Source organism: Hevea brasiliensis, chromosome 9 (genome assembly GCF_030052815.1).
Source record: "Hevea brasiliensis isolate MT/VB/25A 57/8 chromosome 9, ASM3005281v1, whole genome shotgun sequence".
Classification (NCBI taxonomy): Eukaryota; Viridiplantae; Streptophyta; class Magnoliopsida; order Malpighiales; family Euphorbiaceae; genus Hevea; species Hevea brasiliensis.
Genome location: NC_079501.1, coordinates 2,947,038 through 2,968,917, shown reverse-complemented (window position 1 = coordinate 2,968,917; position 21,880 = coordinate 2,947,038). Strand labels below are relative to the sequence as shown.

The 21,880-nt window shown below is 35.9% G+C and overlaps 2 protein-coding genes across 2 annotated transcripts; both read left to right on the top strand.

The window, feature by feature from the left end:
• Positions 1 to 2,313: 2,313 nt before the first annotated feature.
• On the top strand, positions 2,314 to 4,320 carry LOC131182927 (protein BPS1, chloroplastic-like). Its single transcript, XM_058152445.1, has 2 exons — positions 2,314 to 2,416; positions 3,111 to 4,320. Exon 2 carries the CDS (start codon positions 3,134 to 3,136, stop codon positions 4,187 to 4,189), a length of 1,056 nt encoding a protein of 351 aa, XP_058008428.1. The 5' UTR covers positions 2,314 to 2,416; positions 3,111 to 3,133; the 3' UTR covers positions 4,190 to 4,320.
• An 823-nt stretch (positions 4,321 to 5,143) lies between these two features.
• Positions 5,144 to 17,244, top strand: LOC131182926 (mitogen-activated protein kinase homolog MMK2-like). The gene is made up of 6 exons (XM_058152444.1): positions 5,144 to 5,479; positions 6,291 to 6,420; positions 6,943 to 7,080; positions 9,365 to 9,697; positions 10,001 to 10,184; positions 16,739 to 17,244. The coding sequence occupies exons 1-6, from the start codon at positions 5,319 to 5,321 to the stop codon at positions 16,903 to 16,905; spliced, it is 1,113 nt and encodes a 370-aa protein (XP_058008427.1). The 5' UTR covers positions 5,144 to 5,318; the 3' UTR covers positions 16,906 to 17,244.
• The last annotated feature ends 4,636 nt before the right edge of the window (positions 17,245 to 21,880 follow it).

Genomic DNA, 21,880 nt, shown 5'->3' with positions numbered 1-21,880 from the left:
CATTTCTATGGGCACTGAGAGAACCCAGTTGGACAATTCATGATCTTGAAGCCTTGCCTTCAGGATTTGGCGAACGGACAAGTGGGCAAGGCATCGTTAGGTCACCGCAGATAGTAATTTTGGGACACCCATCAATTGGGGGATCATTGTTTCACTCTGGGTGGGGTTCTATCATTGAAACACTGTAATTTGGTCACAGCCTTGTTCTGCTACCATTTATCATTGATCAGCCTTTGAATGCAAGGCTTTTGGTTGAGAAGGGTTTGGGTGTGGAAGTAGAGAGAAGTGAAGATGGGTCATTTACCAGGGTTGGTTTTGCCAAGGCTTTGAGGCTAGCCATGGCATCTGAGGAGGGGAGAAAGTTAAGAGAGAGAACGAGTGAAGCTGCAGAGATATTTGGAAATCAAGAGTGTTATATTCACAAATTTGTTGAGTTTCTTAAAAGTAAAGAATATCTGGAACAGAGACAAAAGTGATAATTTTCCATGGTATTCCTTTCTGTGTTTGCTTGGTATCGTGTAAACAACAATTCCATCAGATAACCAATGTTCAGTCTATCAGTTTCAGAATGTATTAAGCAGGCAAGTTTCATGGTTGATTTCCAATAAAACTATGAGGTGACAGGTTGAAGAAAGGATTATTTCTATCAAGCTATGTTTTCACACCGATCTACTACGAGGAAACTAATTGGTATTCAACAGACGTTGGAATTGGACCATCAAGGGTCTTAATTCTCATCATAATCGTGTAAGGTGTCAGAAATCGATTTTTCTACTCTTTTTAAGTCACAGAAATTGCCCTGGTTCACTTGTAAGTTTTTATTTTTTTATAGCCCCCAAGCCCTTGTGAAAAGTATTTTCCAAAAATAATTATTTTTCATTGTTGGTCACAAACTTATAATACAAATCCAAAGAATTTTCTTTTCATACTTTTAATTAATGTGTTGGAAAACTATTTGCCAGACTCATCTTGACATTCCTACCCTGAGATAAATAAATGAACTTAAGCTTATTAATATTGGAAGCTGACTCTAATATAAGCTTCGAATTAGAATGAATTTAATAATTATTAAATTAAAATACATAATTAATTAACTAAAGTATGTTTATAAAGTGTATGAATTAATATGTAAATCTAATTTATATTATAAAATAGGTTAAATTTTTTTAAAAAATTGTCATGTGACATTTTCAAAGAAATGCATAAGTTGCTAATTAATGTTATTATATTAATTAATTTTTTAATATTTTTAAATTAATTATGTTAAATTTATAATTTTAAAAATTAAAATGATAAATTACATTAAATGATTATTGATTTGTAATTTATGGCTAATATTTTATAAAAATGATAAAAAAAATTAAATTGGATATGTAAATATTAGAAATAAAGAATTAAATGAGAGTATTATAGTTATATGTTATAAATTTTAATAATTAAATTAAAAAAAATAAAAATATTTTTAATAAAAAATAAGATATTAAAATTTAAATTAATGTTATTATTTTACTGTTTTTAATTAATTATGTTTAATTTATAATTTAAAAAAATAACTTCTATTAATTAGTTATTGATTTGTAATCTATGACTATTATTTTATAAAAGTGATAAAAAATAATTTTATTAAAAAATTAAATTAGACATGTAAAAACTAAAAATAAAATATTAAATTAGAGTTTTATAGTTATATGTTACAAATTTTAATAATGTAATTTGAAAAAGATATTAAAAAAAATTTTAACAAAAAAACAAAATATTAAAATTTAAATTAATTATAAAAAATTAATTTTTATTAAATGTGTGCATATCACAAACATTTAACTAATATTTAATATAACAATTGATGACTTTGTATGAATTAATTTCTATATGCATGATAAACACCTACAAATCCCAATTATTATTATTATTTTTTTTTAATTTCCACAAAACAGAGTAGTTGTGACTAGAGTTACAATTTGAATTATGAACAATTTAAAATATTAAACTTGAATTGTATTAGAATTTCTTTTGCCAAATTCTATTAACTTATCCACAAAATTTTGCAAATAAAATATTTAAGAAAAGTTGCTCTCTACATCCCTTCGTCCCATTATAATAGATAATTTAAAAAAAAAATTAATTTTTTTTTATCTTACTTTATTTACTATTTTAAAAAATTAAAATATATTAATTGTTTTTTAATTTTATTATTATCTATTATTATTCTTAATGTGTTTATTTTTTTAACACATTTCTATATAATAATATTATAAAAATATTTTGGCCAATAATTAATTATTTATTTATTTATAATGGAGGGAGTAATCCTTCATAATTTTTTGTTGTCTGTTTCCATAAATTTGTACAAACCAGTTGCAGCTTTTGCTTAATCTACCGTTTTCGATATTCTAATCAACCGATCTATTCTTTTTTGGTAAGTTCTCTCGATCGATTTGCTTTGCTTAGCTTTTTCTGAGTGGCAATAATCTAAATTAATTTCTTGTTCTTGTTTCTTTTGGGCTTTTTTATGGTTTAATTTAATAATTAGAGGCATGAATTGAAACTCAGTTATGGGATGGATTGTTTTCCCCCAAGTCCTTGTTATGAGAAAGAAAAGAAAAGAAAAAAAAAGTATTTTTAATTTTTCATAGATGAATCTCAAGATGGATGTAATTTATTTTGTTTGTGACCCGACTCTCTTAGATATATGGCCGCGTTAATTTTGCATATATATATATATATATATAAAATTTTACTTTGTTAGATTTTGTTTGGAGCTCTGGTCTATGTCCATGTTTCGCTGCTTTCTAAAATTGGTTTATACTGGGTAGATTCTTGTCAGGTTCAATTGGAGTTGAGCTTTGACTTGCTGGTTCTCTTAAAAGAATTTGATGTAATATTTCTTAAGAATCAGATGGAAGGACTGGAGTTGTAGTTCTATTATTCTTATTCTCTTGTGGGTTATTTCGTGATTTGTTTCAAGATGCTTATGTGTTGATAGTGTCACAATTATTCAATTTCTCTTGTTTAGGTTCTGCTTGCTAACAACCGATTCTAGATTCTGCATGGTATTGGTCGATCTTATAGAATTCTTCATCATTCATGGAATTTGTGTGGCATTTTTGCAGTCTTCTTGTGGTAAATAATCAAGATGAGCAGGCCACAGGAACCACACCGCCCTTTCTTCTCTTTCGGGAATCCTTTCCGGATGATATCACCAAAGGGTTCTCAATTGTCTCCAAGGCTTCTTTCCTTATTGAATGCTTTTGAGGAAACCTTGGCAGAGAGGTTGAGGAAACTTAATCCCAAGGATAAGAATGACATTCTTAGCTTAACATGGATGAACTATGCGATGGATTCACTTTGTGAGACTCATACTGACATAAAAACCTTGATTACCGATCTTGAGCTCCCTGTGACTCACTGGGATGAGAAATGGATAGATGTATACTTTGACATTAGTGTAAAGTTGCCCGATATTTGCATTGCTTTTAGCTCTGAGCTTTCCCGGCTTAACCAAGGCCATCTCTTGCTTCAATGTGTCCTGCATAATTTGGAGTCCAACACTTCAAAGAAATTCGTGCAGGTGCGATCTTCCCTTGATAGCTGGAGAAAACACATTAGTTCAAAGAATTTACGAGTGGAGAACTGTCGCTCCATCTTGGATAATCTTGTGGAATCACTGAATCTGCCAAAGGTTAAGAACTCAGCTAAAGGAAAGGTCTTGATGCAGGCAATGTATGGAGTTAAGGTGCTAACAGTGTTTGTATGCAGTGTTTTTGCTGCTGCCTTCTCAGGTTCTTCAAAGAATTTGTTAGATTTGGATGTCCCAAACACAATCTTGTGGGCACAAGCATATTGTAATTTGCAAACAAATGTGAATGTCAAAATCAGAGAGACGTTTTCCGGTGGAAAATTTACAGTCCTGAAGGAATTGGATGCAGTTGATTCAATTGTGAAGAAGTTGTATCCCATGATTCAAGATGGGCTAAAGCCTGTTGAAGTAGAAGCATTGCAAAATTCTGTTTCAGATTTAAGAACAGGTGCTGAAAGACTCTCTCAAGGGCTGGATTTTCTTGCAAAGGAAGTGGACGTCTTTTTTAAGATAGTTTTGAGTGGGCGCGATGCTTTACTTTGTAATTTGAGAGCATCTGGTGCTGTCACTGACCCAATGTTAGGTACTAATGTAGGAGAGCCGACTGTGTGATGAATATGTTTGAAGCTAACTTTTCGAATGTATACATATGGTTTAATTGTGAGATGTTTCCTTAGTTGTAGCATCTTGTATGGCTTATTATATTACGTATATGCAGAATTAAGAAACGCTTTCTGCTGTTACACCATGGCATTTGATTTTGGAATGAGAATCGCCAATTCAATTCCGACTCCAATCTGAAGAAATCTGAAAGTCGGTTCATGTCTGGTGGAGAAAAATATGCTCTTCCAATGATGGAGGCTCCATTATTGACCCGCGCACAGTCAGGCCTAAATGAGTGGACCCTGCCTATTTAATGTGTGATTTGTGACATCAGCTGCCTTAAATCATCCCATTCATTGTTTTGAAAATTCGCCTCCTCTGACTGTTCAAAATGCTTCGTCCACTCCCTGGTCTAATGGCTCCTTGCCCTGCTGAAACGTAATAAATGGAACAATTTCTTGTAGACCTCCTTTTGCAATATTTTTAGCATTTGACTTGGTCAATACTAAAATTAATTTTAAAATATAATTTCTAAAATTAATCTTAAAATTTTAATTTATTAACCTCTTAATTTTATTTTTAAAATTAATATATATATATATATTTAGATTTCATTTACAATTTCAAATGAAATCTACAATTAAAAAAAAAAAATAGCAAACGACAGTAATAATAAAATACTGGTCCGAAATTCTGGCATTGGATTGGATCGATTGATAAACCATTGCCAAACCATTCATTAGGGGACACCAAATCATAATTTCACAAAAAGGAGAGTAGTTAAAAACCCACTTTACAAGTCTCATTTCTTCACGACTCACGAGTCACCCAGGCTTTTCCAGTTCAAAAGTTTACATTAATACTCACCACTTAACCCCCTTTATTTATTTATATGTTTTTATTATGTTTCTTTTTCGCCCTACCTCATCTCCTTGCGCAGGAAAAAAAAAAAACAACCCCAAAAAATAAGCGTCAAAAATAAAAATACTTTACAACTACCGACACGCCCGCCTTGATATAGCCCTTCTTTAACCTCTCTCTCTCTCTCTCTCTCTCTCTCTCTCTCTGCCCCGTCTAAGCTCAGATTTTTACTTGTAACCGGGTCCGAATTCGGATCCTCGGAGCTCCAGCTGTGTCAATGGAGTCAAGCTCTGGCCCCGGCGAGCATAACATCAGAGGAATACCTACTCATGGCGGACGCTACGTTCAGTATAATGTGTACGGCAACCTCTTTGAAGTCTCTAGAAAGTACGTCCCTCCTATTCGTCCCGTTGGCCGAGGTGCTTATGGTATTGTTTGGTAAGATTCTTAATCACTTCCTTGTTATCCTCTTTTTTACCTACGAAGATCTTCTTGTTTTTATGATGGTTTGTTTTCTTCATCTCGAAAGATTTTTGGTGCGTTGTTTAAGTTTGCTGATGGAGTGGAGATTTGTCCTGAGTTTGTTTTGTATTCAAGTGTTGTAGTGAGTCTTTTATGCAGATCATAATATTTTTACAAAATTAGCTTAATTTTCAACTGTAATTAGGTTGATCTTTATTGAAACATATAGAGTTGACTTTATTCTCGTGATTCGATCAGGTTTTTGTGGTCCTAATTTGCCTCTAAAATATCTTCTGTTTTACTTTTCGCTGTGAACCTTCTGTTATCATCATTTTAATCTAATTATGAGGTTTTTTTTTGGGTCTGGCAAGTTGAAATTTACTAGTTTCGCTTACAAATCAGTGCATCATTACATTAGTAAACTATGAAGAAATAGATAAAATGTTGTAATTTACTAGTTTCACTTACAAATCAGTGCATCGGTACATTTGTAAGCTATGAAGAAATAGATAAAATGTTCAATTAGGTTTCATCTCTTAAATTTGTTTTGATGGGTATGCTGTGCCTATTATTATTCCAGAATATTGACTAGTCGGCAGTATGTTTGATGATTATTTCCAGTTGACTCTGTAATGTTTCTGCAAGAAAAGTGTATGAAACCTGTTCCACTACTTTTCCAGAGAACTAGTGTTCTGGTGAACTATAAATAGTTACAGCCTTACATTTGACTCGATTGTTTTTTCTTACCAACATTGTGAAGGAAGATATGATTTTTTATTTCCTTCAGTGCTGCTATGAATTCTGAGACCCGAGAAGAAGTTGCCATTATGAAAATTGGTAATGCTTTTGACAACCGGATAGATGCTAAAAGGACATTGCGAGAGATTAAGCTTCTTCGACACATGGACCATGAAAATGTCAGTTTCTTTGCTGCTATTGCTCCTGAGTTCTTAATGTTAACCAAGTTATATTGCTTTCTGGAAGTGTCTTCTGTCTTTTGTTCTGATATGGAACATCAATTTTTCTAGTTCTAAACTTTATATTTTCCTTTTTAATCCATGATTCATTGGATTATTTAATTGAAGCTTATATATATATTGGTACGAGCAAGGTTTTGAATTAAGGATGTTACTAGTGCTTGTAGTAAGTTACCAATTTTTTGTGGGGTTACCTTTTTCTTTTCTTCTCTCTCTCTCTCTCTCTCTCTCTCTCTCTCTCTCTTTATTACTTTTGAATGCCTAATTATGAATGAGATAACTCATAACTCAGAAATTTCCAGGAGTACTCCAAATATTTTCTGAATGCGTGTGGAATATGGTCTTAATGGTTCTTTCTTGAGTTTGTAGAATAATTATCTTATTGTGTTTTTATAAAATTCATTTTACATTTTTTTTGTCTAAATTGATGGAATCATCTTATTCTTATTTCCTTTTCCTCAGATTGTTGCTCTTAGAGACATCATACGACCTCCCCAGAAAGAGAACTTCAATGATGTCTACATTGTTTATGAATTGATGGACACTGATCTTCATCAAATAATACGCTCCAACCAACCATTGACAGATGATCATTGTCGGGTTAGCACCATAAATGATTTTGTGTTTGTTATAGTGCTGTGTAATTGTAGCTGAATATTTTTTCCCTCCCAATTGCTTACGGATTCAAATCTTTATTTATATTTAACTATCTCATCTTCCCATGCTTTGAGTGCCAACACCATATCACTATGAGAAACTTTTGTGTCCTGCCCCATGGAAACAGTGGGCTGCACATGCATTATGGGGGATTGGATGCTAAATAAGTTTCCATGCATCCGTTATTCAACAGGATTCTTAGTTCCAAGAAGAGCAGAAATTAGAGAGAGATTATAGAAAAAAAGGCGAAAAGAAATAGGAGAAGGAAGATATAGAGAAATAGAACTTAGAGAGAAGAGAATAGAGAGAATTAGAGTGAAGAATTGACTGTAATTTTGATATTTCTTGAATAGCCTCTGTTACAGCCCCTAACAGTTATTTATACAACATTCTCTTGCCAAAGTTTGACTTATCTAACTACCTCATCCAGCTCATCTCAACTATATCTTCTTATTCTACTCTCTTTACCATACAATTACAGCCCCTTACTTCTTATTAGTGTTCATAACAGCATTCTTTATCCCTCTCCCCTTTATCTTTCTTGATGTGGAAGCAAAGCATTGCTACATGTGCAGCAGGTAGCTACTGGGTTGAGCTGACTTTAGGTTGTGGAAAGGATGGTATTGCCTGGCCTCCTCTGTACTTTGTGAGATTGGTTCTCCATCTGAATAAAGCACCGACACGCCCCACCTCCTCTCCTTCTTCTTCTTCTTCTTCTTCTTCTTCAAACTCAACTTAACTCAACTAAGCCTTTATCCCAAAAATTTGGGGTCGGCTATATGGATTCTCTTTCTCCACTCTAAATGATTTTGGGTTAAATCCTCAGAAATGTGTAATGCTTCTAGGTCATGTTGTACTACTCTCCTCCAAGTCAATTTATGTCTACCCCTTTTTTTCTTTCTATCCTCTAACCTAATGTGCTCTACTTGTCTAACTGGAGCCTCCGTATGTCTACACTTCACATGACCAAACCACCTCAATCTCCCTTCTCTCAACTTATCCTCAATTGGCACTACTCCTACCTTTTCTCTAATACTCTCATTACGGACTTTATTTAGTCTAGTATGGCCACTCATGCACCTTAATATTCTCATCTCTGCAACTCTTATCTTAGACGCATACGACTCCTTCAGTACCCAACACTCACTACCATATAATATAGCTGGTCGTATGGCTGTATGGTAAAATTTTCTTTTCAACTTATTGGGAATCTTGCGATCACATAAAACTCTCTAGGCACGTCTTCACTTCAACCATCCGGCTTTAATCCTATGTCTAACATCCTCCTCACATCCTCCATCTACTTGAAGGACTGAGCCGAGATATTTAAAGTGATTAGTTTGGGACAGTACCACTCTGTCCAAACTAACTCCTTCCTTATCACCAGTTTGGCCTTCACTGAACTTGCAATGCATGTATTCTGTCTTCGTTCTACTTAACTTAAAGCCCTTTGACTCTAGCGTACTTCTCCAAAACTTTAGCTTTCTATTGACTCCTTCTCGCGTCTCATCTATCAGAATAATATCATTCGCAAACATCATGCACCAAGGAATACTCTCTTGTATATGTTTCGTCAATTCATCTAAAACTAATGTAAAAAGGTTAGGGCTTATAGCTGATCCTTGGTGTAATTCAATTGAGATCGAAAAATCTCTTGTGTCCCCTTTCACTGTGTGCACAATTGTAGTTGCTCCTTTATACATATCTTTCAATACTTGTATGTACCTAATAGATACCTTATTTTATTCTAACACATTCCATAAGACATCTCTTGGAACACTATCATAAGCTTTCTTCAAATCAATAAAAACCATGTATAGATCTTTTTTCACATCTCTATATTTCTACATTAAGCTTCTAATGAGAAAGATCGCTTCTATAGTTGAACGACCGGGCACGAAGCCAAATTGATTGAGAGTGATAGAAGTATCATGACGTAGTCGATGCTCCACATCTCTCTTCCACAACTTCATAATATGGCTCATGAGTTTAATTCTCCTATAGTTTGAGTAACTCTATATGTCTCCCTTATTTTTAAATAAATAAATATATAAATAATAATTTTCATTCTTATTTTACCCCTCTAATTAGTTCTATCCTCGCACATAACATAATTGTTACAATGAAGCAAATTCTCAACCTAATATATGTTATAGTTGGTAATTGTTACTGAAATTTTTATAAGCATAATTTACTAAATGCGTTTATGTTATTGTTCCTTTTGCAGTATTTTCTTTATCAGTTAATGCGAGGGCTCAAATATGTACATTCAGCACATGTTTTGCATCGTGATCTCAAACCTAGCAATCTGCTTCTGAATGCTAATTGTGACCTTAAGATTGTAGACTTTGGTCTTGCAAGAACAACATCCGAAACAGATTTTATGACCGAGTGTGTTGTTACTCGTTGGTATCGGGCACCAGAATTACTCCTTAATTGTTCAGAGTACACTGCAGCAATTGATATATGGTCAGTGGGTTGTATACTAGGTGAAATCATGACAATACAACCCTTGTTTCCTGGTAAAGACTATGTTCATCAGCTGAGGCTTATAACAGAGGTATTTTTTTGGACACTGCTCAGCAAATCTTATCTAGAGTATCCTTGCTGCTGTTTGTCTAAATGAAAGTATTTTCTTTTTGTTTGTGGTCAAAGACCTAAATTCTTTTTCTTTCCCCTTATGTGCCATTGTTGCCTGGAGATTCTTGGGTCAGTACTGGTTGTGTGCCTTCTCACTGTTAACATGCACCAAAAAAATGAAATGCATAGTTGGCTTATTGAGATATGAGATTACCTTTTCTCTATTACTGTGTGGATTACTTACAGTAAAATAACTTATGTATCAAATTTTCTATTTCTATAGCTCATTGGTTCACCGGATGACTCCAGCCTTGGCTTCCTACGAAGTGATAATGCTCGAAGATATGTTAGGCAGCTTCCTCAATACCCAAGGCAAAATTTTGCCGCTAGATTTCCTAATATGTCCCCAGGTGCTGTTGATTTGTTAGAGCAGATGCTAGTCTTTGATCCAAACAGGCGCATTACAGGTAAAGTTCGGTGTGATCTGGCATATTGACTCTCTCTCTCTCTCTCTCTCTCTCTCTCTCTCTCTCTCTATTTTGGTTAATGTAGTGGCAAGTTGAGATTTAGAGATTAATGCAAAATGTGATACGGCATATTTAACATGAAGGAGGAAGGGTAAAGAGAGTACGTGGTGAAAATATTCAGATTTTTCTTTACACTTGATTGAGTCATATTAGATGCTAAAATGGAAACTTTTTTCTACAAATATATGCCTCATTACTAATTGGGGAGTTTTACCATATACCCTTGGTGATTGGCTACAGTTGACAACAATGTTAAAAATTATGTATATAATTGACACAAATTAAAACATTCTCCATTGTCGCAAAGTATTTTGCGCTCGCCTGAACGAAAGCTCTTCACTGAAGTGGGAAAAGTGAGGAGTCGCCACCTTAATTTTGAGGGAAATTAAAGAAAACCATTTGTGAAAATAAATTAAAAGAAACCAGTTTAAAAACAGAGATTCTAGCTTCGGGGTCCGTACACGGGCGGGGAAGGTGTTAGGCACCCCGCCTCGTCCCTCAATGAGGGCAAATAAAGTTAATGTCATGCTCTTCTATAAATTAAAAGGGTAATTAGGGGGTTGGAGTAGTGATGATGTTAATCCTTTGTGCAAAATAAATGAATGTTTGATATTTCACTCATTTTGGGTTGCCCAGGAACACAAGTTCGTGAGGTGGCCCTTTAGTGAATAAGTGTTTGAGTGAGGTAGTCTCGTGTATTAGGGTCATGTTATTTAGTTTGAATTTTGTTAAGAGAGCTCTGGCAGGGAACTTCTCCCGATCTCTAGATATACTTTATTAAGAGTTTTGAGTGGGAAATTTTGGATAAGAACTCTCTTCTGATCTCCCTGTTTTAATTGAGGTGAGAATCAGGTAAGAACTCTCCCCCGATCTCTTAGGGTGTTTGGTTTAAAATTTGGTGAAGGATCTCGGATAAGAACTATCCTCCGATCTCCGCTTTTTATTTGACTGAGGATCAGGTAAGAACTCTCCCCCGATCTCTTAGGGTGTTTGGTTTAAAATTTGGTGAAGGATCTCGGATAAGAACTCTCCTCCGATCTCCGCTTTTATCTGATTGAGGATCAGGTAAGAACTCTCCCCCGACCTCTTTGGTTCAAAAATTTAAATGAAGGATCTCGGATAATAACTCTCCTCCGATCTCCGCTTTTATTTGACTGAGGATCAGGTAAGAACTCTCCCCGACCTCTTAAAGTATTTGGTTTGAAATTCTTAATGAGGGATCTCGGATAAGAACTCTCCTCCGATCTCCGTTTTTGTTTGAATGAGGATCGGGTAAGAACTCTCCCCCGACCTCTTAAAGTATTCGGTTTAAGACCGAGCTTTTCACCGATCTCGTATACGACTCTCTTGTCCGAACTCTTTGGCTGGCTACATCTGATCTCTTTCGGTTACCAGTCTGGGGTCCTATCTCGATCCCCGCTAATATGCTATTTCCTAGACTTGTTTAGTAGCCCAACCTCGTGACTTTTCTCCTGATTCCCTATTCACTCTTTGATTATTTTTTTTTATTCAAAGAAACTCTCATGTTGAGATACTGCTACCAACATTTTATCAACTTACCTACAAGTTACCCGTAACGGGGATACCTATATTCGAAGGAAATAAAAGCTAAGAATAACTAAATAACGTGAACTGATGAATAATAAAAAAGTAAACTCGAGAGAATAACTATCGACCTGAAAGATATACGTGGGGATCTTTAGGATAATTGAACTTAATGAAAATTACTAGAATAAAAGCATAGAAGGTAAAGCCCGAGCGTTCGGCAAGGTGACAGTCTAAACACTTACCTGTGCGAAGTCAAGGCTATCAAACTGACTCAGGAGATCACGAATATTGTTGCGTTGAAGGCAGGCGATATAGGGACCAATGCTCACTTTGAGGTTGCAAGAGTCGGGTTGAGATGCAGTAGAGCCTAAGCGACGAAAACCAGGTTAGAACAAGATCAGGCAGAAAGAATAATGTGTTGATATTTGGGGTGATGTAGACGGGATGGCAATAATAGAATGATGAACAAACTGAAAATGAAATATTTCAGGGTCCGAAAACTCTTATCAATGGAGATACTCAAGAAAACTAGTTTCTGAAGTTTCTCTATTTTATGTAAGCTTAGAATGGCAAAGCAGCAAGACTGAATTATATTTCAGAGCCTTTCCACTATAATCACCACCACCTTTTTTTTCGTCCGTCCCTACTACAGTATTGCATGCAGGTATTTATAGGGAACGGGTGCTCCCAACGAAGGGTCAGGATCTCCCCTTGGGGAGACAGAAGGTTTGGATTTAAAAGGACATAATCCGATGCCTGAGAATTAAAAAGAATCAAAATGGACGGCTGGGATTTCATCCAGAATATCTGTCCTTTCTCTTTCTAATCCAACGGCTCAGGATCCTTTCTTACAAGAAGGATCCGAGGGCTGGGAATAAAAGGTGCCGGTCCTGTCGTCTGTTTTTGATCTAAGGGCTCCGAGTCTGTCCTTGTAAGTGTGATCAACGGTGAGGATTGCGATGTACAGAACTGTCATAACTGTTTTGGGCGCCTGTCAGCAATGTGGGCGATTCTGCAAATGAGGCGTGCGGTGAAGATTTGATCACGCCTGCAACGCTTTAACTACCTCGGCTCTGATTATGTAGAGGGTTATTGGAAATTGTCTCATCCTCTCCTTGCTTTCTGATCTCCCATTCCTTCCGATCTCTCCATTATGACGCTTTTCCGATCTCTCATATCGGGCCCCTTTCCCGATCTCTCCCATTTTAGAACCTTCCCCTACATCTGAGCTGCCTCAGTCAAAGCATTTAATTCTTCGGTTACCGATGCATCTGCTTCGGTTTCCGTAAGTAATAAATGTTCAGGCCTCCTATATATATATATGCCTCAGCGGGGAATCTCTCCCACATTCCATTTCTCCTTTTTCCATTTCTCACTTCTCCTGTTCTAGTTTCTCCGGCAACAATCCCGGCCATGGTGACCGCTTTTGATCTTTTTCCGATTGTTCTCTTTGTTCCTCGACTGAAAATTTACGATCCCGGTGATCGGAGAATCATGATAACCACATCTGATGACAGTTAGAGAACCGGACTAATTTGCCGATCAAGATCGAAAATATCGATCTTGTCGATCTCGAGTCGGTCTACCGATATGATCGGTGAACTGATTTCGGGCGAGAAGACTGCTAATTTTCCTCTAAATATCGGTGACCGCCTCTTGAAGTTCATTTGGCTCCTCACCACATTGGGCGTCCTGACTGCAGCTTGGTTCTGTCGATGACATCGACGATGACTCCTCCCATCATCATGAGAGTCATAGTCACTCCATTTGAGCTGCACATCTATCCGATGCCTATGGCTGGCTTTCTGATCAAACACATCTTTTGATTCAGCTACAAGACTAGGCTTTGACATAGGTCTTTACTAGGTAGGATGTAGTGCCGATCTTTTAGAGATCGCCCAAATGATGTGATATGTTATTTAAAGGTTCTTAATAATGTAATCCGATCTCTTGAGATCGCCCAAATGATGTAATCTGACCTTTCGCCTTAATCTGACTATCTCAGCCAGCTGATCTCCTCTTATTTTATTTATGGTGTTTCTGGAATTTTCCTGCGACGTGTCAGAAAAGAGGGCTGATTCCGCTAACTGATGCGTCGCTTGGGACACTGTGAGCATTGAATGCTCAGACGGGTATAAATAGGGGAAGGGTCAGTCAGTTGCTCCCTTGTGTTATTTTCAGCACTTCGCGAGCGATTCTAAAATTCTCTCGTTTCTTCAAGTTCTTCTGACGCCGATCACATTCCGGTAAGGGTTTTGATCTTTCTCTTAGTTAAACTTCTTTCATTTCTTTGAAAATGAGCGGTGCCGAGGGTTAGAGAGCGGCGAGCTCTCCTTCCGTCCATGTCTCGTGGTCATCGGATGAAGTTGAGGTGATTAGGTCGAGTGGGCGCCCTGAGCCTCCTACGACCTCTGTTTCAGCCCGTGGTCAAGCAGCACCATCAAGACGAACACATTCCTCAGGGAGAGAAAATCTTCCCGTTGATGAGTTGCCGTCAATCCTCCAAGAAACCGATCTGCAGTCGATTAGCCAAGAGTACAACCTTCGACCGACTCATACAAGCTTATCAGATGCCATGGCGATCTCTGAACCGATCACTTCTTTGAAGAAAGTGATGCGATCATGATATATGAAGAGCAATTAAAAGCCGAGCTTCGGCTTCCTCTTGACAACTTGTTCAAGGACGTTTTGAAATTTTACTACGTATGTATAGCCCAAGTACATCCAAACTCATGGCGAATTCTGGTGACTTTCAGAGGCTTATGCCAAGCCAAGAAGCTCGAGCTCACAGCAAAGGTTTTTGCCGAGCTGCATAGACTTACTCGTCGAAAGGATGACGAGTATTGGTTCTTTCAAGCCAAACCGCACTGTAGGCTTTTTACCGATCTCTCCTCTTCATTGAAAAATTGGAAGAATCGCTTCTTTATTTTGAGGAGCAAGATTCCGAACGGTTTTGAGGGTTTCCCACGTAGCTGGTTGCATCTGGGCCTAGCAATTCCAAAGAAGATCGCCCCGAGTAGGGACGAAGGTGCCATGGTAATGGAATTAAAGGATCAGGCGGCCACTTAAAAGTACTCGTGCCTATACGCTATTATGGCCGAACTAAGATGGTGGCTGATGCGGATGGTCGCCAACGAAAACTATGAACTGCAGCTCTTTGACCTCGGACCCGGGACCGGTATAACCTAAATCTTTAGTCTCCTGACTTAGTTAATTTCACTAACTGTTTTTCTGTGCAGAAATGGCTGGAGGCGAAGGCGCAAAGGAGAGCCGGAAGCGGAAAAGAGAAGTCTCCCAGAAGGTGCGAGAAATGAAGATTGCCGCGACATCACAGACGCCAGGGCGGGATTCAGGAGAAGTGCCGGGAGACTCGTCCCGACCTACGAGGCAACCGGTCTCGGAAGTAGAAGTGGCTCCTTCTCCTCCTCGACAAGAAGAGCCACCACCTCCACCTGTTCCTTCTAGTGCGGAAGGCGGGCCTTCCCAACCTACTGTGAGGACCCTGTCTCGAGGCGCCCAGGTCCTCATTCATTCCTTAGAGAGGAACCGATCAGTTCGGGAGAACCCGGGCTTGGCCAAGGTTCTGGGAGCTTCCATCTGCCTCCAGGAGGATCGGAACAGGCTGATCCCGAGTAGTATTGACGATCTCTTGGCCCAGACGATGAGTTTGAGTGTAGAGAGCCTGGTGAACCAGCATATAATCAGGGAAAAGGCTCGTATTCTGAGGCAAGAAATTCTAAAAGCGGTTCAGGACGCAGCTTCTGCCCAAGCCCAACTTTCATCCACTCATGACTACATTGCTGAAATCGAGGGTCGGATGAAATCCTATGAGGATAAGTTTTCCGATTAGGCTCGTGAACTTGAGGAAGTTCGGGCGCTCCGAACTGCTGACGTTGCTCGCCTTGCCGAAGAGATCAGAGCGAAAGAAGAAGAGGCTATAACGAGGGAAGCTGGTGCCTATGTGAATGCCCACTGCGATCTTCTGGCTGAGCTTAAAAGGCGTTACCCCAAGGAAGACTTCTCGTGGATGGTGGATCTGGCTCCTCAAGACGAAGAGGAGAGCGAGGAGGAAACTGAAGGAGAGAGAGAGATTGAGCGAAATGTAAAACAGGCTGGGGTGATCCTCCAGCCGAATGACTTGTATTTTATTTTGATATGAAATGAAATCCCTTTTGTTCAATTTCTTGATGAGCTCGGAAAGTATCCAAATTGCATGAATGCTTGATTGCTTGAACGTATTGGGACATCAAACTTAACAGCGATTATTAATCTAAGTATAAGAGGTCGGAAGAACATTGTAACCATGAGATCGGCCTGAGCCTAGACCAAACACCGGATAGAACTTTAGATCATTAAAATTGAAAACTTGATTTGAACATTTAAGATCGAAAACACCATTAAGTCGGACTGAAACCTTAACTTTATTAGACGATTATCCATAATATTTATAAAGGGCAGATCGGAAATAAGACTGGATGGCACGGAGACCTGATGCTGGTTTGATTTCCTTTGACGAGAGATCGGAAATGTGATTGAATGGCGTGGGGACCTGATATTGGTGTGATCTCCTTAATTGAGAGATCGGAAAACATTCGACTAGATGCAGGATCGGTTCATTTTCTAATCAAGTTACTTGTAACCGAGGAATGTCAGTCGAGGGTCGATTTTCAAAGTTTATTGACTTCGGTGATCGGCCAAAATATGGTGTCGACATCCATCTGCTTTGGAGTTGTGCTATTAATGGAAGTGTGTGCGTGCTGTGGAATACTATGTGCGATATTGGTTATGCTCATTTAGTGAATCATATAATTGATGAACAATTTGAATATAATGTTTTACTATGGAGGCTTTTTAAGTTCTATTAAATGCTTAGAATTGGTGTACTTTGGTTGTTGATGAAGACTTTTCCTTTTTTTTTTTTTTTTTTCCTTCCTGGTGGTCTGAAGTTGATGGGGCACTGCGCCATCCTTACTTGGCACCACTTCATGATATCAACGAGGAGCCTGTTTGCCCAAGGCCTTTCATCTTTGATTTTGAGCAGCCAACATTTACCGAGGAAAATATCAAAGAGCTTATCTGGGGGGAATCTGTAAAATTCAATCCTGATCCTTGAGGATTGTCCGATACTCTATGATTCCCATTTTCTTCATAAATATATAGAACCCATCAGAGTCTATAGGGAATGAAGAAAAGAAGTCACTGGGTATATTGGGATTCACTCACATGTAACATATAGTTGATTCTTTTCATCACAGATCTTTCAAGATATTGAAGTGTGTGAAACGGAGGGTAGGTTGCCTTCAAGTTAAACTGAGAAGAATCTCTATAAAGGTTTACTTTGTAGTTGGTAGTATATGGGCACACCAACTCGATTTGGTGTGGCTGGAGTGGCTTTTGTAGTGGCAATCTATACTGTTTTGAAATGGGGATTCTGCATAGTTCTGAGACTTAATGTTCCTTTTTTTTTTTTTTTGGTAGTTTCTGAAAGTTGATTTGAATGTAAAGAATTTCTTTAATTTGCTAGGCCTATCATTTCCCACTTAATATTCGGAATAGTTGCAATGTGAAAGTATAGCTTCTGGTGATTGATTGGAAAACCAGTGATTCCAGTAGGTTTACTCCCTCAATTGATACCAGAAAAAACACAATTCATTGATGAGTCATGGAGAAACATTTTCAATTGGCTCGACAAACAGAAGCATAAGTCGGTTGTGTTTGTGGGATTTGGCAGCGAGTGCAAACTGACAAAAGATCAGGTTTATGAGATAGCTTACGGGCTAGAGCTATCAGGATTGCCATTTCTATGGGCTCTCAGGAAACCCAGTTGGGCAAACAAAGATCTCGATGCTTTACCTTCAGGTTTTGGTCAGCGCACGAGTAAGACAGGAATTGTGTGCATAGGATGGGCACCACAGATGGAAATTCTGGCACACCCATCAATTGGGGGATCACTGTTTCATTCTGGGTTAGGTTCTGTGATAGAGATTTGTTGTTTTGTTTTGCCAATGACGGCTGATCAAACCTTTGAATGCTAGGTTTCTGTTGAAAAAGGAGAGCTGTGGAAGTAGAGAGAAGCGAAGAACAGGTTTTTAGCAGGAAATGCATAGCAAAGGCCCTGAGAATAGCTATGGTCTCTGAGGAAGGGGAGAAATATCGGATGCATGCTAAGGAGGCAGCTCAAGTTTTTGGGAATCATAATTTGCATCAGAACTATTACATTAATATGTTTGTTGAGTTCTTGAAAAATGGAGTTGCAAAAGGATGAAGTAATTACTCCAGTTCTTATTTTGAGAGACAAATAATCAAGAGCCTACTTCATAACTCCACTGTGTGCTTGTGCAAAATATAATAAAAATAATTATTTGCAAATATATCAAGCTATTTTTTCTTCTGATTTGTAAAAGTTGTTATATTTATGATAATACAATGCATGCTTGTTTCTTTCTGTTGACAATTTTACCTCAGCAAGTCCACGGGCAAATAAATTCATAAAAGTGAAGATATTCATGCTTAATTAATCCTTTCACTTTCTTTTAGGTTTGTTAGTCATGCCTGTTTATTTTACTTAATATTTATAGAAAATATTAATATTTTAATGAAATGTTTTCAGGAGAATAGATTTTATATATCTCAATTGGAATTCAATCGATGAGATAGAGATAATTGAGTTGAAGGAATCATTTTCCTAACGAAAATGGGGGGGGAAAGTTTGGCCAGGTTTTGGAAGATCAACTTTTCACGTTTTGTAAGCCCATAGAAACTCTAACGTTAATCTACTGCACGTGTTTTATGCCTAGTTCTCTTGTTCAAAGCAAATATCAAATTTGCCTTCTCCATCCTCCATATGTTTTGTGATAGTGACATATACATCACATGATATAATTACGTATTTTCTGTTGAAAATGTTCAAATTAAGAAAATTTAAAAAATAAAACATGAAAACTAGCATCAATTACGTAAGCAAACTTGAAGGCCAACAAGAATTGTAAGAGGAGGAAAAAAAAAAGCATAGCAATTAGCAATTATGGCAAATCGGTTCACTGTTTGCTTTGAACTTTATCATATAGTAATTATTTTGATTTTGTTATGGTGGCCACAACCCACAGGCTGAGGGAGGCCAAAGCCCAAAGGGTTTCAGTTTCTTCTGTAAGAATCTAATAGCTACTGAGGGAGCCGACTTTCAAGCACGTGAAGATCAGTTTCAAGAGTGAGTGGGACAAGGGGAATTGTATATTTTAGATCAGTTTCAAGATATATCTGGGTTGCCATTTCTATGGGCACTGAGAGAACCCAGTTGGGCAATTCATGATCTTGAAGCCTTGCCTTCAGGATTTGGCGAACGGACAAGTGGGCAAGGCATCGTTAGGTTGGGATGGGCACCGCAGATAGTAATTTTGGGACACCCATCAATTGGGGGATCATTGTTTCACTCTGGGTGGGGTTCTATCATTGAAACACTGTAATTTGGTCACAGCCTTGTTCTGCTACCATTTATCATTGATCAGCCTTTGAATGCAAGGCTTTTGGTTGAGAAGGGTTTGGGTGTGGAAGTAGAGAGAAGTGAAAATGTGTCATTTACCAGGGTTGGTGTTGCCAAGGCTTTGAGGCTAGCCATGGCATCTGAGGAGGGGAGAAAGTTAAGAGAGAGAACGAGTGAAGCTGCAGAGATATTTGGAAATCAAGAGTGTTATATTCACAAATTTGTTGAGTTTCTTAAAAGTAAAGAATTTCTGGAACAGAGACAAAAGTGATAATTTTCCATGGAATTCCTTTCTGTGTTTGCTTGTTATCGTGTAAACAACAATTCCAAATAACCAATGTTCAGTCTATCAGTTTCAGAATGTATTAAGCAGGCAAGTTTCATGGTTGATTTCCAATAAAACTATGAGGTGACAGGTTGAAGAAAGGATTATTTCCATCAAGCTATGTTTTCACACCGATCTACTCCAAGGAAACTAATTGGTATTCAACAGACGTTGGAATTGGACCATCAAGGGTCTTAATTCTCATCACAATCGTGTTAGATGTTAGAAATCGATTTTTCTACTCTTTTAAGTCACAGAAATTGCCCTGGTTCACTTGTAAGTTTTTATTTTTTTATAGCCCCCAAGCCCTCGTGAAAAGTATTTTCCAAAAATAATTATTTTTCATTGTTGGTCACAAACTTATAATACAAATCCAAAGAATTTTCTTTTCATACTTTTAATTAATGTGTTGGAAAACTATTTGCCAGACTCATCTTGACATTCCTACTCAGAGATAAAGCGGTACAATCAATAACTAATGAATATGTGACTGAGACATTCCTAGAGATAAATAAATGAACTTAAGCTTATTATTATTGGAAGGTTACTCTAATATAAGCTTCGAATTAGAATGAATTTAATAATTATTAAATTAAAATATATAAATAATTAATTAAAGTATGTTTATAAAGTGTACGAATCAATATGTAAATCTAATTTATATTATAAAATAGGCTATAAATTTTTTTAAAAAAATTGTCATGTGACATTTTCAAAGAAGTGCTTGAGTTGCTAATTAATGTTATTATATTAATTAATTTTTTAATATTTTTAAATTAATTATGTTAAATTTATAATTTTAAAAATTAAAATGATAAATTACATTAAATGATTATTGATTTGTAATTTATGGCTAATATTTTATAAAAATGATAAAAAAAATTAAATTGGATATGTAAATATTAGAAATAAAGTATTAAATGAGAGTATTATAGTTATATGTTATAAATTTTAATAATTAAATTTTAAGAAAAATTAAAAATATTTTTAATAAAAAATAAGATATTAAAATTTAAATTAATGTTATAATTTTACTGTTTTTAATTAATTATGTTTAATTTATAATTAAAAAAAATAACTTCTATTAATTAGTTATTGATTTGTAATCTATGACTTATTTAATAAGAGTGATAAAAAAATAATTTTATTAAAAAATTAAATTAGACATGTAAAAACTAAAAATAAAATATTAAATTAGAGTTTTATAGTTATATGTTACAAATTTTAATAATGTAATTTGAAAAAGATATTAAAAATAATTTTAACAAAAAAACAAAATATTAAATTTTAAATTAATTATAAAAAATTAAGTTTTATAAAATGTGTGCATATCACAAACATTTAACTAATATTTAATATAACAATTGATGATTTTTTATGAATTAATTTCTATATGCATGATAAACACCTACAAATCCCAATTATTATTATTATTATTATTATTTTAAATTTCCACAAAACAGATTAGTTGTGACTAGAGTTACAATTTGAATTATGAACAATTTAAAATATTAAACTTGAATTGTATTAGAATTTCTTTTGCCAAATTCTATTAACTTATCCACAAAATTTTGCAAATAAAATATTTAAGAAAAGTTGCTCTCTACATCCCTTCGTCCCATTATAATAGATAATTTTAAAAAAAAATTAATTTTTTTTTATCTTACTTTATTTACTATTTTAAAAAATTAAAATATATTAATTATTTTTTAATTTTATTATTATTCTTAATGTTTTTATTTTTTTTACACATTTCTATATAATAATATTATAAAAATATTTTAGCCAATAATTAATTATTTATTTATTTATAATGGAGGGAGTAATCCTTCATAATTGCTGGACACTCAGATAATAAAACTGATTGAGAGGGATTATAAATTGTGATTGCATATTTAGATTTTTCTTTTTGAATAATTTTTGTTGGGTAGCCTTAAAATCAAAGCCTGAAAAAGCATCAGAAGCGCGAAAAAAGTATGCTGCCATGCCATCCACGTGATCAGTTTAACAACTCTTTTCTTTCGTGGAAAGCAAATTTGTAAACATAAAATGCGAATTAAAGTATATTCTTACTCCTCTGGATTTTATATCTTTACATGCTTTTCTCGTGATGTGTGCCAATCTTTTATCTCAATTAAATATGTGAATTTAACATCGTAATAATAATAATAATAATAATAATAATAATATTTGAAATAGACATCTCAACTAACCCCAACTGAAAAAAATGTTAACCAAGCAAGGAAGCCACTAGGAACCCTTCCAGCCGGAAGATTTAAAAAT

Bases quoted from the DNA above. Each gene is read 5' to 3' on its own strand.
- LOC131182927 (XM_058152445.1), top strand. From the start codon at position 3,134: ATGAGCAGGCCACAGGAACCACACCGCCCTTTCTTCTCTTTCGGGAAT.
- LOC131182926 (XM_058152444.1), top strand. From the start codon at position 5,319: ATGGAGTCAAGCTCTGGCCCCGGCGAGCATAACATCAGAGGAATACCT. The intron at 7,081-9,364 runs GTTAGCACCATA...TTCCTTTTGCAG, and splicing joins TGACAGATGATCATTGTCGG to TATTTTCTTTATCAGTTAAT. The intron at 10,185-16,738 runs GTAAAGTTCGGT...GGTGGTCTGAAG, and splicing joins TCCAAACAGGCGCATTACAG to TTGATGGGGCACTGCGCCAT.